At 39.7% G+C, this 18,235-nt stretch overlaps 1 protein-coding gene across 4 annotated transcripts in view; it reads right to left on the minus strand.

Annotated features, from left to right (window-relative positions):
* SPATS2L (spermatogenesis associated serine rich 2 like) overlaps nt 1-18,235 on the minus strand; it is an 84,103-nt gene that overhangs the window by 11,188 nt on the left and 54,680 nt on the right. For all 4 annotated transcript variants that reach the window (XM_061456660.1, XM_061456651.1, XM_061456640.1 and 1 more), the window contains 4 exons: nt 17,417-17,466; nt 16,201-16,441; nt 11,592-11,792; nt 11,024-11,159 (listed from right to left, as the gene is read on the minus strand). In XM_061456660.1, the coding sequence (XP_061312644.1) occupies nt 11,024-11,159; nt 11,592-11,792; nt 16,201-16,441; nt 17,417-17,466 (628 nt within the window). The remainder of the gene's footprint in view (nt 1-11,023; nt 11,160-11,591; nt 11,793-16,200; nt 16,442-17,416; nt 17,467-18,235) is intronic.

Below are 18,235 nucleotides of genomic sequence, written 5' to 3' on the forward strand. Positions count from 1 at the left end.
AACAACACTAAAACCATTGTTTTGGACTGCCTGATCAATTTAGTTTGACCTACGCACCAGAGGAAATAAACCATCAGGGTTTTCTATTGTAGAGCAAACCAGTTAAGGACTGAAAGGACACACTTGTCCCAGTTGGCCCTCAACATTCTCCAGGTATAGGCATTAAGCTTGGACTCCAAACAGGCAGGTGATGATTCCATCTTGCTAATCTAAATACCAATAGCTTTTCAGAATTAATCTGTTTTCAATTAGCTTTTGTAACTACATTATATAATAAAGTTTCTTGGTTTTCACAGCAGGTGGCTGAAATGAGTCTTAAGTTCTCACCCGTTTCTACCCTCTACACAAATACAAGATTTTAATGGTCTTTAGTACTTTCTCCTAAATTTAGAGAGTCTACGTGTTTTCTCCTTAGCCATCTTTGTCACAAAAGCACCTCCCTAGTGTACTACACAGGTTATATAAGCATAAACTTCTGGCTGGAAAACTACACAAGCAGCCAGTTCACAACAGCAGAGCTCATCAGTACTGTATTTTGTCCCAGTTCATTCCACAGCTGCTCTCTGCCCACTCCAACAACAGACCCTTGCTAAACTGCTTGGCCCCTAATATCTTATTTTGATGCCAAATAAAGGCACTTTTAACACCAGAATGAGAATGATAACACATCAGTCCTGTATTTATCATATTTTATATCTCATCTGTTACTAGACGGTTTTCCACTCCTAAGGTTTTTGTGTGGTCTCTGATGAACATTCCAGGAAAGCATTTGGATGTTGTAGTAGTAGATGCCAGGACTCCGATGAATTTGAAGAACAAGCACCTGAGTACTTTGCTTGTAGATACAAACTAACTGGGAAAACTGAAGAATAAAACAAAAGGAGTATTTGGTGCCTTTGTCAACATAAGACTAGTTTCTTTAACAGACAGGTCTTCATGAGGTTGCCCTTCCCTGAAGACCATGCAGCTGTACTAACTTATACCAGCTGAAAAAATTAACTCCCTCTAAACAAAAGGAAAGAAACACACTCATTCCTCATCTGGAAGTGTATAGGCACATTTCTCAGCCTGGAAATCAAGAACTACTATCACAGAATAATGGGGTAAGTTAATATTTCTTTAGAAATGTCATAGGCCAACTAGCATGAGGAAATGCTGTTTTCTTCTTAGTTTGCTTAAGGGTCAATTATTTAGGAAATGGAGTAGGAATCAATTTGATTACTTTCTAGTCACATAAGAGAACTTCAGTGCAAAACTGATCAACTCTTCATCAGGAACTTGGCAAAGTTAGGAACAAATGAAAGTAACAAAGCAAGCTAGAAAACTGGATAAAAAAAGGGCAAAAGATAAAACAAAGAGAAAACTAAATGCTAACAGATATACGAGAAAGGACAAGAACACTATGGAAAAATCAACAATTCAAATCTTATCTCTAGCTCCTGCTAAGATCTTACTGCTTTCACTTGAAGCTCAGAGAGCCACTTAAGCTGAACAGCTTTTTAATTCATGAGAAGTTTAACTGGTTTTAATGTATTTTCTGGAATAATGCCCTACTCAGGCTCAGTAGGTTGATTATGATCAGATCATAGTGTTCATCATTGACTATCATTGAAAATCACTCAAAGCTTGGCTCAGCAATGCCTCCTGGAAATGCATTTTGTTTCTTAGTGTCCACTTGATACCAACATGTTACACCAAGCTGGTACACTCCAGTGCACAGCCTGCAGCCACTGCTGTGCTGTGGAGAAGAACTGGATACTGGATGATGCTATTAGAACTTTCTGCACTCATGTATCACCAGATTCGAACTTAGCAGAGCAAGGAACAGAGTACATTTCAGATCTAAAGACACCTCAAGGCAAACATTCTGCTAATTCCTTCCTCTCTAGTTACGTTGTTTCTCTTGGGTCTTCTACAGATGGTAGGAGCCAGGGTTAAGATCACAAAGATGCTTCTTTAGCTGAGGTTCTGCAGAGGTCATAGCGCTGTCAATTTTCTCTGAGTATTCTTAGCACTAACATTCTATCAGGCTTCAGCTGTCTCTTCTCCTTCCCAATATCAGCACTTGAATATATTCCATAATACCATTTGAGACTCCTGTGACAACTGCAGAACTTGGTTCCACCACTTCCCTCTCTGCATGTACCTGAATCCACACCCTCATCATCAGTCTGTAGGATCCCTTGCTGTACTGTATTTGTCAGTTCTGCTACAGATGTTCAGGTTTTTATCTATAATACACATTTACAATACACACTGGAGTAAATGCCGGGACTCAAATCCCATCTCCCATTGACCAGGCTCAAGGACAGATCTGAATCAAGCAAGTCTTATAATCCATGACCAATGGTTAAGCCAGAAAAGAAATACCTCTTTCTTTTCTGTTTGCCTTTGCCACACCCCTCTTCTGAAAGAACTGATTCTGTTCTTCTCTCACCCCTCACTTTTTCAGGATCAGGACTCGGGCACCAAGCTCAAGCTATCAGCATCGTATCATTGTTCATCGCAGGTGAGTATCTGTAGTTTGCAGCACAGGATTCAGCACTGTTTGATTTTAATAACCAGATGAAATTTTGAGACGGGGTTCAGGAAGGAGACAATTTTGTTGAAGGAACACAGCAAGGCAGAGGCTTAATATAGACAACATGTAAATGGCACCAGGGAACAGCCAGTGCTCGTGCTGTAGAGATACGAGATGCAGCAGTAGAGATAGCAGCTCTTGAGAATTCATTTTGCTGAACTGATTCTGAAGACAAGAGTGTAAGTGTCGTATTCCTGGTCAAATGGACAGTACTCGTGCCTTGGACTTACGCAGGCTGGCAGAATTCACACTAGCACACAATGGCAAAAGAGCTGCAAATGCCAAACTGCAGTGAGCTGCCAGCACAGCAATGACAGGGGTAAATTATGCTGACAGCTGCCTCATTTCACAGTTTCACACTCAGAACAAATTCTGAATTTGTTCTGACATTACTGGTAACCAATTAATCTTCCTCTAGTTTACTGCATGAAATTTGGTGCTTGCACAGTGAAAAAGAAATTTTCAGTCAGCTGCAATACCTCAAAATCCCACTAAAATGAGTAAAGTTATTAGTGCCTCTTCAGAAAAGCTGCTTCGATTGCCAGGCTGGCTGAATTATAGCTTTACTGATGAGAGTCACAAGGGTTCCAGATGACCAGAATCTTTTTTCCTTCTGATAATGATAAACCTATTGCGTCTGGAAAGATGGGGAAAGAAAGAGACCAAGCTGACATGGAGGCACACATGCTGACACAAATCACAAAGGTAAGCCACGGCTGCATGGCACAGAAGTTATTGTTAAGAGTGTAATTCAAATGAGTCCTTTCAAAACCCTTTTAAACTCCCCAGAATGCCAATTTTCTCCTTGAGGTGTTTAATAAGATTTGCTCTGCCCTGAACCAGCTTTATCTATCAGTGGAAATCAATGTTGGAGACTGAGGAAGACACAGTCAGCAGTGAGGTGTGGCGTTCTGAACAACTGCAGTAGGGCTTTTCATCTGGTAGGGCAAAAGAGCTTTTATTTTTCATGGTCACCTTCGGGGGTCTGCTTCAGCAGGTGAGACACCAGAACACTGAGGTACAATTCAAGTCCTTTTTTTCATTAGGGACTTATATGTGGGACACAGCCAGAGTCTGCCAGCTTAAGCTTCAAAACAAACCAACCCCCAAACCACACACTATTCTCCAGCAACTTTTTCTGTTAGTGGGCTTTGGAACAGACCCCAGTAGCTCCTTAAAGTTGTGCTAGTTAACAACCTGCTGCCAAACTTAAGCAAGTTTGAGGGATGTCAGTAGTTACTGTCGCTGCTCTATCTGAACTGAGATTACATACAAATTCATGGGATAGTCCTGACAAGATCAGTGTTGGTCTTTTAAGTATTACGCCTTATTTCCTGTACACATTTCCCTTCTAGCGTGAACATATTTGACCCAAAGGTGGAGTGAAAAGACAACTGATAAGAACCACTAAACCGTGTACTTCACAACAAATCACCCACCTGAATCCAAAACACCAGAACTCTGTTGGACTTTAAACATAAGGAGCTATAATGATGTGCTGAGAACGTAAGTATAAAGCCCGATAACCTGTAATGGGTGACTACAAGTTTTATAGGATTAAAAAGGATTTATAGGATAGTATAGGATTACAGAACAGCTGTGCTATATTGTAACTGGAGAAATGATACTTCAGGTTTTCCTTATATTAATAAACCTGTAGGAATAGCAGTTGTTACATTACATATTTTGCAATGTTTCAGGAAATTATATTCTTCCAGTATTAGCTCAACGGTATTTTAATGTTCATGGTGCTTGAAAATAGTTATTTGATCACTGTATTAGCACACGCAGGATGTTTACACAGCAAACCAGATTACATGAATTTTCATTCTGACCACAAATACAGTCTGACAATAAGGAGACAAACAAAAGACAGAATAAATCAATTTCACTGAAATCCTTCCCTCTGCAGTGTACCATCTGGTAGAAGTAAAAATACTGAAAGGCTTTCAGTTATTCAAGTGATTTTGTGTTATTCTTTATGTACCTTCACTAATGTTCTGTTTAGCAGAGAGCTAGCACAGTGGGGCCTGGCAAAGCCATCGTAATGGAAGGTTTCTTTGCATTTTTAAGATCTCTTTACAAACAGTTAGAAGTTTATTGCCTGATCATAAATACTTGTTTAAGCTGAAAACTGACATGGACAACCTTTTCCTGAAAGAATGCTTCCAAATTTTATTTATTTAGAAATGAAGGCATCGCACCTCTGGATTTGGCAGTTTCAACAACTGAGTGCGAGTTGCACCATGGCTCAATAGCATCCTGCGCATTTTGACACAAATTTGTATAAGTATTTATTTCCTATCTGACCCTCAGTTCTGATACAACTACTGCGGTACCAGAATATCTTACTGGTTTTATATACTTTAGCCCAAATACACTCTGGCAAGGCAGAAGGCTGTGGTCCTTTTTGGGCTTCTGCTATAGAGGAGAGGTAGCTTTCCCAAAAGCACCCTGGAAAGTAGCCACAAAGAAAGTAAGAGTCTGGCTCTTTGGGCTAACACCTGTTGAAATTTGTTGAGACTGTTACTCCCTACATATGTTTAATAAGTTAGATTTCTCCTTAGTCCGATGAGATCAAAAAGGATATATTCACTTTACATCCACAATGACATGCATGAAAAGCAACAATCTACCTGCAGGACCCCAAAAACGACATGTGCTTGTGTTTTACTGAGGATAGCAAATACCTACGAATGACTGGGAGGAAAGAGAGAGACATGAAGCCACGAAGTACGAACAACATGCTAAGAGACAACGTAATCCACCTCTGGATTTCACCTCTGTAATCTGTCTTCACAAGTGTAGTAAAAAACACAGGGATAAAACAAGTATTTGTAAAAGACAAAGGGGCCAGAAGGGGGACATGATGTATCTCACTGAAACCCAACTCCTCCAATTTCATGAGCTCTGTCTGTTCTCTCCGCCAATACACAGCAAGAGTAATCCCAAACTGCTGGAGGTCATGAGAAGAGAGCAAGCACAAGCCCCTCTCCCAGTGCTGCAGCTCTGCAGGCAGTAGTGAGCCTGAGGCCAGAGCTATTAGATCAGACTCCCAGACCCCCAGGCAGTAGAAGCAGGGTCCAGGGGCTTTGAAGGTACTTGAAAACCCACCTGTGCTCAAGGAAACCTAAATGCCTGGGAGACCATTTTTTCCTTCTCTGCACTGGCAAGGTTACAGACTGCATTGCGTGACTGACAGGCAAACAAATATCAGAACAAATTGCGAGAGGATTTGAAAATCCATACTTCAGAGGCATAAAGACTACCACAGGTCAGCTGACAGACAGAGGCAGAAAGCTAATGCGAACTGCCTGGAAACACAAAGAAATAGCACAGGAACTCTGTTCAGTGTAAAGCAATACCAGTCCTGGCCTTTCCAGACATCTGCCCATGCTCTATACTGCCACATCACTAACACAAACAGGCAGTTCTTCATCTGGTGCCACTGTTTCTGGGCTCTGAGTAACAGAAAACCATCATCTTTTACCATTTGCCAAGTAAGGGTCCCAGAAAAGGGACGACTGTGTTCACTCACTGCAACTGTGAGCCTGTGAGCACTGGCAGCATTGCTCATCGCCCAGCACTGAGTTAGTACAGACACAATTATGTTCTTATAAATGACCCATTTTTCCCCATTCTTCCTTTGCTTTGATTTTAACCTAGAAAGCAATAGAAAAACTGTTTTATCTTCCCAAAACATACAGTACTTGCTTTCCAGTTGTTCCCTAAATGTATAAAAATACATATTAAAATATCATGTAAAAATATAAAACTACATTAAAATGGATTTAAAAATTGTTAGTATTACCAAACTCAATTTCCCCAGTATTATGTCAGAGGCAATTTTTTATCCAGCCTATGGTGCAGCTTTCAAGGGCTTTTTGTTCATTCAAAAAATCAACTGTGTTGGTTTTCATGCTCTTTATAAAACATACCAATGTGTTTGAGATGCAAAGAGTAGAGGAAGCTTGTCTGTCTTTGGTCCAGTTCTGTGTGCAGTGTAATTAAACTTGGCCTTAATATTTTCTACAGACTATTTTCCATTTGTGGTTGGAAGCAGACTGTATGGGCAAGTGGCAGATGTTTCCTTTTAGTGCTCCATATGACTGTGTGGATGCCCAGTATGTGAAAATGATTTTCTGGCAAGAGGTGTTATGGGGAACTGTGGCTTCTTTTGTGCTCTACACATTTCACTCGGATTCCTGGGGCTCTCTTTTTACCCCAAAGATTATTATTCAGTCTCTTGGTAGAAAAGCAAGAGCATAATTATATCACATGGGCTTTAACCCTGGCAACAAATGCCTCAAGCTCACTCTATTGAGAGGAGAGTTCACCTAGCTTTTCTGACCTTTTCCTGCAACTTAAGCACTATTTGGTATTACTCTTTTTCTTGCCCTACACTATTGTGAGACATGGCTATGCTCCAACATGTTTTACATCAAGCAGTAAGTAGAGCAGCTTATGTTCTTACTCACACAAGTGTTCCTGAGAACCATACACCAAACCAAGATGCAATGGGGAGAAATACTGGCTCAAGAAGCACTGTTAGAAGAATCTTCCTCATAATTTTCAGATGCACATCAGAGAAACAGTGCCCTTCAGCTTGCTCTGCCTTGTGCTCTCATAGCCTTGGGGAAAGCAACGTGGCAGAAAGCCCTACACGAGCAGGGGTGATGAGAGTGCCAGATCGTACCAGAAGCACAATCCATGTGAGACTGCAAAAGAATTCTCACAGAGTAGGGCAAAGTGCCTTGTGTGGTCCAGCCCATGGCCTGTAAAATGCTCTGCTGACTTCTGGCATGAAAAGCATTGTGTAAAAGCAAGTTGTTATCACTTGTTCTGAGCATTCAGAGAATTACTCCAGTTGGCAGGAACTCCAACTGGGACACTCCTGAAAGAGAAAGTAAGCCCACTGCAGCTTTATTAAAAAAACATCTTTATGGGATTTTTTCTGGCCCCATTTCATTAAACGGTTAAACCTGGAAGCAAGCTTTGTATTTTCTTTCCCAAGCATTTACAAGTGTCCACAGCATGCTGCTCTATACCACTCCTTTTTTGAATTGTGGGACAGTGGTATGCACTGGTAGGTGACTTTTAAATTGCAGTACAGTGCTGACTGAGAGTATTAAGGAGTAATTTCCCTTCATCAGTTAGGACAAGCTGTGAAATACCGAGCAAGACAGAGACATGGACTTCTACTGATAACTATCACTTAGAAGTTTCTGCTGTTTAAAAGGGAAAGTTCTTGTGATTTTTTCTGCTGAAGCTTTCAGGACATCTTAGGCCACACATGCTATTCATTTATCTCCATGATCATGGTTTGCTATACTATCTGGAGGTAGGAGGAAGATACATGACGTTATCTTTTCACTTCTCCATCGTTTCTGTGATTGGTAAAATCATGAAAAGATTAAAAAAAGATTATATGGAAGTCCAGAAGATTACTGCCTCCTCAAATGCAGTTTTGATTCTGATCTTGACAGTAAATGCAAAAAGAAGGATAAAAAAAGGATCTTTTATCCTACTCCCAAAGGAAGAAAACCAAAGAACAACAACAAAGTAGTAATGTGCCTTAGCATTCAGCTGCAATACAAGATTAAAGCTTCCGACTTCATTTAGGTTCGCTAAAACCTCTTGGGTGGTGACAGCTGTGTGTAACACGAACCGGTTAAGCTCCCATCTTGGTTACTGTGTTCATCCCATTAAAGCATTCCCTGCAGTTCTGACCACAGACAGCACTTAGCCGCTGTTGTATGTTTATCTGTTTTACACCTCAACCAATCCACACTCCAGCAGCAACTGGAAGAACAACTTGCAAAAAGCTGTGGAATCACTCTCACAAAGACGACCAGATATCACTGTCATTTTGGTCACTCCATAGCATCCTGGGAACAACAGTTCAGCTGTGGATGGAACTAGATAATCTTTAAGGTCCTTTCCAACCCAAACACTTCTACGATTCTATAATTTTTTTCCCATGATAAACAAGTTGACTGCCACAGCGGAATTCCAATGCCCAAGGAGGGTGATAAATAAGCAAGAGTCTGCATGCCTAGCTACCCTATCCTCCTGCTACCACTAGTGAAGCTTTGTCCAACCCTGAAGCAAGGAAACTGCCATGTAAATAACACAAACTAAACTGTTCAGCCTGGGAATGTGATCTTTTGACTCCATGAGGTCTGAAGCTGTATGCATCGCTGGCCCTGGTGATTTTTTACTCAAATCCAGTTAATATAGAGCAGTTGGCAGCAACTTCTTATAAATGAGATACTAAAGACAGCTCTTCCCATCTTTTTCAGAGTTTAAGCCACAAAGTCACGTAATATATATCAAACCTGTTATTCATTTTAGCAAAGAAGGTGTTAAGTCATTCACTTTAGTATTTAAACCAAATTTTCTCTTCAATCATTTGAAGAAAAAAACCCTAAACATTAGGTTATGAGATGCCAAAAGCAATGTAGCCCACATTGAGATTTTCATAAATATGTCCTGACATTATGCTGTCCTTGTTGCAATATTATGTTGCAATATTACATGCATGAAATTGCTTTGTGAGGCCTGAATATTCAGGTCTGTTACATTCCAGTAATTTATGCCCTGAAGCTGGTAGGAGGAAAAATTAAAATGAAGAATGTTCAAAATTCTTCCGGGCTATTTTTCATCATTTAAAGTTGACCTCGATTTACACACTGTTTTGTGGTCATTCTGTTGTTTCCCGTATTAAGCTGACCTATTAAAGAACATATTATAGATTAGGCAATGCAACTTCAGTGTTTTTCAAGTTAAAACACGAATAATGAAGAATTTCAGTTCTGAAGTTACTAATATAGCACCTCACCCCACAGTCTTAGATTACAATAGGGTTTTAAGCCTGTTCCATGCCCAGAGTGACTATTGTTTAAAGACCGAATTGATCATGACTGCCTGGAAACAAGATTAGATACAAGGGGCATTATGTATTTTTAACACTGTTACAAAAAATATTATAGTGAGAACTACACAGCAAATGAGACCAAACTATGAGTTTACTCAGAGAAAAGGTCACAGCCTTCTCTAATAGAAACCACAAATGTTTTATAAATTTTCTAAAGCCATATAAAACGACCTCTGAGAACTACCATAAAAAGTGCAGGGGACTGATGAATTTTACTTATTTTTTCTATAATTACAATATAATTACTGCACTTTAGTTTGTAAGCAACCATCGCTATGCTGGCTCCAGAGCACTCCTCACAATACTAGAGTTTAGTACAACTGATGATCACAGCCTATGTTCATTGGAGTACAGAGACAGAAACAAGACTCTCTGCTAGACAGCCAGATGCACTGCTGGCTCAGTGCAACAGAATCTTCCACTAATCAGCTCAGCAGTGCTTCGACTTTCTGCCTATATAGAAGCGGAGCCCCAGTGGCACAGAAGTCACTTCAGATGCATCACTGAAGACAACGAATGCACCACTGAAGTCCAGAGTTAAAATTCTGCTAATACTACAGCACTTTTGTAGTATGCTCATAATACAAAGTATGCTCATAAAAATACTGACAAATATTATGGATGAATTAAGGGTGAAAGGTTTTTGTACTTTTCTGTGATTTGTAACCAAATCCTGTATATTTTAATACGATTCCTTGTTTACTGCAATGCTGTATAATGCATGGGTTTTATATAGGATCTATGCTTAACGAAAGGCCAAGTAAAACTCAAACTAGAAAACATTCTTCTATGACAAGTATATTCAAAATATACAGCTCGCTACTACAGCAATTATTTCAGCTACAAATTTTCAAAGGGCGTAGACATCGCTGAGGATCAGGAATAACCAAAATTATAATAGAAAAGAATTAGAAAAAAGAAAGAGATAAAAGAATGAAGACAAAGAACGATTAGAGATGAGAACTGGAAATGAAGTGATGGATGGGGGAAGAAACTGTGAGGGAAAGAAAAATCAAAGAATGGTGGGATAAGTAGCAAAGATAATGGGAAATGAAGAGACAGTAAAGGACTGTCTGCCAAAGAAGATAAGATCAAAGTAGTAGTATAGAAAGAAGAGACTTAAAGAAGGTAAAGAGATTTCAGAAAACCCCATAGACAGGATTTTTAGAAAAGCTTCAGATCAGATATGCTGCCACTGAACTTGATACAAAACAATTAAGTCAAGATGGATCACTTGGGGGAAAAAAAACCCAAACAACATAATGAGATGCTTTTTTTTCCCAAAGAACTGTAGTTTTGTCCCCTTTTATGTATGCAAATATACACTTATGCATATATTTGTGGTTGGTGAGAATTACTTGGGGGTACCACATGGGTTTTGTTTGATGAAACCAAACTGCTGCAAACACACAGGGCATCAGTGACCCCTCCCCACCAATGCCAGTGGCCTCATTAGCCCCTCTTCTCAGGTGGTACTGATGGATCTCTCCAGCTGATTTACCTACCAGCTGTGTAATTCTGCAAAAGCAGCTTTAATCTTCTTCACTGAATTATCCACTTCCTCTTTAATCATCATACGGTATCTGGTTAGAGAAACAGTGCAACGCTGCAAGTCTTTTACTGATTTTTCAATGTTTGGCCCTAAAATAGAAAGCAAAAATTGCACAAAAGTCAGAAATCTGTTTTTTGTTTTTCTGAATGAGGGAGCAGGAATAATTCAACATTTTATTTGCCCACATTAGGGCAAACTGGTTATCCTACTGAAGTCCAAAGATTCAACTTTTCCGCAGTCCTTCCATGGTGCTTTTCAGTTTTTTAAACACGCTGCTCAAATTCATTCTCCAAAGCAAGTGAGTGTTGAAACAGCACTATTGATTCAAATTATTTATTTTTAATTTCATTCACTATAAAGTTAAATAGACTACAATTTGTTCTATTCATTTTTGTTATGCTGAGTATGATTCTGCTCTCACTTTCCAACATATCTCTTCTTCACATAGGTGCTTCCCCCCGCCCCCTGAGGCCTCAACTGTCTGATCACCTCAGCACACAGTAACCAGGGACCCAATTTACCTCTTTTTTTGACTGAATCGTCTGTCTTTGTCTCAAGTTGGGTTGTAGCATTGGGTGATTTAACTGAGGAAGATTTTGACTTTGGCCTGCCTAGGTTACACTGGAGTTGAACTGATGCCTGAGGAGACTCATGCTGTTCTACTCCATTCATAGTCTTTGGGTTTAATTCCGTGGATACTCTCTGGTGTTCTCGTTCCCTGTCTGCAAGAAAGCATTAAGGTAGAAAACAGGGAGTTAGAATATTAAGAAAGCTATGAAGACATATTGTTTAGTCTGAACTACTTAATACAATGGAAAACGCAAGTTGTTTTGTGGATTTTCACCCCACCTCCCACTGGCAGGCATTCTACAGAACCTTGAAAAGCAGTAACAGAACGGAAACAAAAGGTTTTGGTTATTAAACACTAATCTGAACGCACCTATGTTTCAACAGTCTAAAAAGAAAAACCCATTAAAAAAAATCAACTCTTCCATGCTGACTTGAAAAAATACCTCATAACATAGAAAGCATATTAATAATTGTAATCTTTGTCCAAATATTAGAGAACAGAACTAGAGAGGAAGTCTGCTATAGAAAGCATGAGACTTTAATATTGATATCTGTCTGTCTGTATCTACTTCACACAAAACAATTTTCACCATTTTGCCAGCATTTTAAAAGCACCAATTAAACATTCCTATCTGAAATACTTACCTTGCCTGACTACAGCTTTCTATCACAAGCAGTTGTTAAGAGGACCAAGCAGGAAATGAAACAACATCTAAGACTAGGCTCTTGGATTCAACAGCTTGAGAAGGCTAAAATAATGCCTGAGCCTGTTTGTTGTCACCAGACAACATGGTTTACTCTTTCCAAGACTCCAAAGGGATTCAAGACACCAGCATCATGACAGAGGGCCAAGGAGTCAAAGAATGACTATGAAAACTGACAGGTAAGGCTACTGTCAGTTGAGATCGGCCTTATTAAATAACTCCAAAAGATAGTTAGAAAGAAACAATCTATCAGCTAAACTATAGAGAAAGGCCAGGCCTACTGTCCTCAAGAGCTTTTGAAATTTATTGTTATAGTGCAAAATTGTTATTTACTGCATTTAACTAGAAGCTTTAGTATTCTTGCCAAGACAAATGGCAAACTGACAGCTTCTTAAAGAAAGTCATCTAGAAGAACGGTCATACTCTAAAATCTTTTCTCTGCAATATATTTCGACACTGTTTCTTCCAAATGATACATGAGCTACTGTGAAACCCAGCAGCACAATGATCAATATCACCTAGCAGACAATACCTTAGTATGCTGCTACTGAACTTTCAAATTTGATTGAGGACAATCAACACAATTGAAAATAGATTGAGAAAGCCTGCATCAAATCCCTGAAGACGTGGGCCAGCTAAGCAACATGTATAACAAACTCTGTCTCTCTCAAATACTTGAAAGAGAAGTCAAACCTCTGGGTAGCAATATCTACAAGTAAACTGTTGCAGCGGTCAGTAGATGGTGGCTTAGAATTTCAGCACTAGTCTAATGTGTGACCTCCTCTGTATTAGCCATTAAGTATTACCAGACCTGCCCGTAGTGGCAGCAGCCCAAATAAACTTCCTTTGAAATCTGCTGAGCTACTATCTTCAAAACGAGCGGTTTATCTTTTTGTAACAGCTTGCCATTTAACACCTTTTAAATAAAGTGAACCTTGTGGATTCTTTGACTGAAAGAAGAAAAAAAACCAAACCCTTGAGATATAAACAGAAAGTTCAAAGAATTCACTGAAAATCATCCTACATGAAAAACAATTTTAAAAAGTAGGCAAGAAATCACTATTTGATTTGTGTCTGGGTTTACCCAAGTGCCTGCAAAAAGCATGGTAAGGAAGCATTAAATATTCTTTCAGCACATTCATGCCCCCGCTTTACAAGGGCATGCACAGAAAACGCAGCCGTTAAGTCCTTCAGATCCTGTGTTGTCAAGGACAAGAAAGAAAGTTGGAGAGTTTGTTATGGTCATCATTTTGAAGTAATATGGTTTATTGAAGGCCTCTTCCCCTTCAAGATACTGAGGAGAGCCCTTGAACTGACTCATAACTAAGCAAAACACTCCCCATGGCCCTCCATGATGAGGTAATTCAGCTTTCCAGGGCCTTGAATTGTGTGCTTCATTTTCTCTAGCAGGTCTTAACTCCCTGTAGGAAACCAGAACACAAAAAAGCAACAACCAAGTACCTCTGAGAGAAAGAAAGATGGAATAATGGCAAGAAATAAGCAGATATGAACTAAAAGTAATAGCCACGTGTTCTCCCCTGTCATTTTCTAGCATGGGACACCTCACGGAAAAACACCAGACACACTGCATCCTCACTTCTAGTCCCTGAAGTCCCTTCCAGGCAGCCAGGAATTTATGGCTCGGAAAGACCTTATCTCACAGACTGTGAGCTGGTATAAGCAAAGTTTCAATCTCATGTTCCTCATGGGGAGGAAAGAATAGGGGCCTGTCAGCAGACACCCGACTATGATCATTCTAAGCTGTGAGCTGTCTGAAGGTGATGGTGAAATGACTGCAGTAACATTAATTTGATAGAGAAGGAACCAAAACAAACAAGACAGACAAGGACAAAACAAAGGAGATTACAACACAAGAGGGAGCAATATGAAACGGGTGCACCTTGGACTGACTTCAGCATTTCAAACTCCAAGTCTGTGTGACTTGCTCAGAAACCACAAGGGCTGAGCTGCTGGCCCCCGAGGAATTCTGATCACCCCTCTATTTAGTAGCATGCACTTCAGCACAAATTTAGCAATATGTACATAGGTGGGTTTTGACCTTAAGGAAGTAGCTATTATACTGGCTGTAAAGACAAGGAATCTAGTGCAACTCAAAGTGAAGCAGCAGCTCTTTCCTTCTCTGTATTAAACAAATTGCCAGGAACTTATTTTACTATGCAGGGGAAACTTGAATAGAAAAGTTTCAGGTTTTCCTTTCTCTCCATTACCTTTCCTTTCTTTTCCCACCTTTTTCTTTCACTTTCATGCCCCTCTCTCATTGTTTCTGAAACAGGGGATATGTGTAAATGTCTATAAACATTGTAAAGGTGTGGTAATACCTCATTTGTCACTTATAAAAACAAAGTAAAATTCTGTGATACTTTTTGCCTTTGGTATGTAAAACTCTTCACTGTATCATGTCAAAGAGAAAAAGAAAGAACTCCATACCAATGCCGCAGGAAAAGATCACTAAAGCATGGGTATTCTTGCATTCAGGTCTGTTACTCCCTAGAAAGAACTCCTCCCCATGTATGGACAGATTCAGTCTATGTATATTTATTCATACATGTATCGTTTCAAAACCAGCAACTCTAAGAAGTTTGACATGAGAGCTTGACATAACATATATTTATACCACAAATGTTTATGTCTTGCAGAGTAAGTGCCAAAAATGATTTAGTATTATGGAAATGCAGAATTTTCTGGTTTATGGCATATTCTATCCAAACTAAGTGGGAGTCTTTGGCAGGGGCAGGAAGAGTATCTCTGATACTTTGTAAGGCACCAAATACTTAGGACAAAATTTGTTGGTAAGTAGTCATCTATTTGGCTGATACAGGTTGCAGAGTTTTCATTTCAGAGGTCAGCACCACCAAAATTATCTGGAAGCTGCAGAGAATTCATTTCAGGACAATTATCCATTTGGCACATACCTTTAAAATGAGGTTTGAGAGCTGTATTTGCAACCATGGAAAAAGGGATTTCAAGTAAAGTTTTTTTAATGCAGTCTTACATACTGCTTAAAACACAGGAAGAAAATGCTAGCAGCAGCAATAGTCTAGGGCTGTCAGAAGTTTGAAATATGAAGAGCTGAAAAATCATTGCCAGTATTGACAGCAATTAAATATGAGCTTTATGAAAGGATACTTGAAGGCGAAAGCTTTCACACAGTTTCTTCCCCAGAGGAGAAAGTTTGTTGTCATTGATGTTGCTATAACCATAACTCTGTACCTACTACAAACCAGTAGGAAAGACCTTTCTTTATTACTGTCCCCCAGAGTTCCAGAATCAGAACCTACACCCTAGCAGAAACGTGTGTGTACTAAGAGGCTATCAGGCTGCCTTCCCTCAACACAAAGGCCCTTCCCTGTCAGAGAAAGCCAGTGGAGATCTACTACCACTAGCCTATTAGGGGGAGATGAGAAAAAAAATAAATGGACTAGTCTGAATGAGGTAAAGAAATCCTGTGGTACACCTCAATCTCATACTACCCTGATATCTTTGCTCCAGATGAGGAAACATTTAATACTCAAGCCATTTTCTAACCCTGCATTCTTGTGTATTTATATCTGCAATATTCTGTATCAGATGGGCTTTTAATTATATTTTTTGATCATTTTGTCTCTAGAAGAGAAAAAAAAGACATTTTGCAAGGAAACATACTGCAAGGTGAATTGTGCCCAGATATAGAACTACTTGCATGACTTTAATAGCTAGGTGCATTATTTTGTATAAATAGCTCCCTCCAATTTATTGTTTTTATTATATTCTGCTTCATGGCTTCATGCCATGTTCTTAATGTAAATGGGGGCTTAGCTATTGCCAGTTAAAGGTGTCTTGTGCCAGATGAACTGACCTGGGATTTCTGGACAGACCAGTGCTGAGTCTGCAAATCCTGAGCCTTTGTTCTCAAGGGAAGCACCTTCCCGTTTCTGACTGGCAGAAGCCCTGCAAGAGTTGTCCTTGGAGCATCCATTCAGATGGCAATCATATATTCCCTGGGGCTCCTGAGATGCCTTCTCGGGTCCACCATTCTTAGTTTTAGGATCTTTATTGCCTGGGTGCTGTTTAAATTTGCTTCTTTTTCTCCTATTGTTCTAAATGGAGAAACAGTGCAAGAACAGAGACATCACTCAGTGCAATTCATAAACTCAAAATACAATCAGTAACATGCCCATGCTTTTAAAATGCTATACTAGTGACAACAGAGTAATGCAATTTACAGGCCATGCTGTGCTATACAAACACAGTGCATCTGTTCAGCTGAACATATAAACTGTTTCAAACAAAACCTGGAGCCCCAAACTGGTTTTCCCTGCCACACAAAACGCTTGCATTGCAAATTGTAATAAAACCACTGCTAAGAAGCTGCTCAAACTGTTTGCAGTTACTTAGGACAAGCAGTTCTTAACCATTCAGGGGACATCCACACAGTAACAGAGACAAACACTTAAGGCATCACTCTGATCAGTTAGAAAGTAATCACAGAGGACACAGGTTGACCACTGCTACTGTAGCTCTCCCAGCCTTAAAAAGGAGCCTCCATGACACTGACTCTCAGGGCAGCCTCCTGGTACAGCTCCGGCTTGGAGATACATATGCATGAAGATCACATCCCAAATATATACTTGAAGTATCTGACTTGATGGTGTCACTAATGCGTGACTCCTAATGGATGACTCCTATGCTTATGTTACTTTTACACTTGTCAGCAAAATCCCTAGCACTATAATTGGCTGTGATTATCCAGGATACAATTGCTCATAAGTGCTTCTGAACATGGGCTGGTTTAGGATTCATTCTGTACTTGTCCAGCATCTGGGTTTCACACACATGTATACATGTGCGCTGTCCCAGAAATTCTCTCAGATCACTGGGCTGGAGAGACAACAGACGAATAGATTAGAAATAACACACACATTTGCTTTCAAGTTTTCTGACTACAGGTGTGAATGAAGTCAGTTATGTTAGCAAAGGCAGACAGAGCAGTGGCCAAAATAAAAGCACTACATTCAACTACAGACAGCTGATAAATGGTCTGAATGCCTTTATTCTCAAGAGCAAGTTCTTACCTTCTTTTTCCCTGTCATATTCCATTCCTTTAGAACCTGAGCTGCGCTGCCTAGAGAAAGAGAAGATCAAACATTTCAAGAAAAGTTCAGCTATGAAAAAGAACAAGTGTGTTCAAGAGCAGTTTCTACTCTCCTACCCTGGGCAGCATTTCCATTTGCTGTTGTGAACTTGCTTATGTGGGGAGAACAAAGCAGGTACTGCTGCCTTTCTTCTTTTTAGTTACCATTTTATTTGATTACACTACATGGGTTATCCGGCACTACTGCTTTACATGGTCTTCATTCCACAAAGTGATTAAGTGGGTGTCTAACTTAAAGCACTAGCATAGGCCCTAGAAGAATTAACACTCAAATCTCTTGCCTGAAAAAGCGAAGTATCTCATGCTAGTATAAATACTGTGTAAAATACATAGACTACCCTGACCCTAGAGCTTCCCACAGTTTTTAAATCTTCTGCCATTTTTATCATATACTTCCTATGTGTCATCTGTCATAGTCAGAAGACATAAGAACATAAAAATGAATTTTGAAAAATTATTACAATTTTGTATACTTGGAATTCTGTCTGCAGCCTTAACGAGTTGGTTAGAGAAATCTAACAAAGCAAGCAGAGCCTTGTTTTAGACAAGTGTTAGCTGCCATACTAGTAGAAAACTCTTCTGCACCCAGTTAACACCATCATTTTATTCTCCTGGACTCTAAAGCTGAAAACAGATGCTCACAGTGTCATGGTTTAAACCCAGCTGATAACTCAGAAACATGCAGCTACTCACTCACTCCCCACTCCCTTCTTCCTCCCCCCCAACTCCCAGAAGGATG

The sequence above is a fragment of the Pezoporus flaviventris genome, unplaced genomic scaffold (assembly GCF_033815535.1).
Source record: "Pezoporus flaviventris isolate CSIRO_AGI_PZ_B2104156 unplaced genomic scaffold, CSIRO_AGI_Pfla_v1 ptg000001l, whole genome shotgun sequence".
Lineage (NCBI taxonomy): Eukaryota > Metazoa > Chordata > Aves > Psittaciformes > Psittacidae > Pezoporus > Pezoporus flaviventris.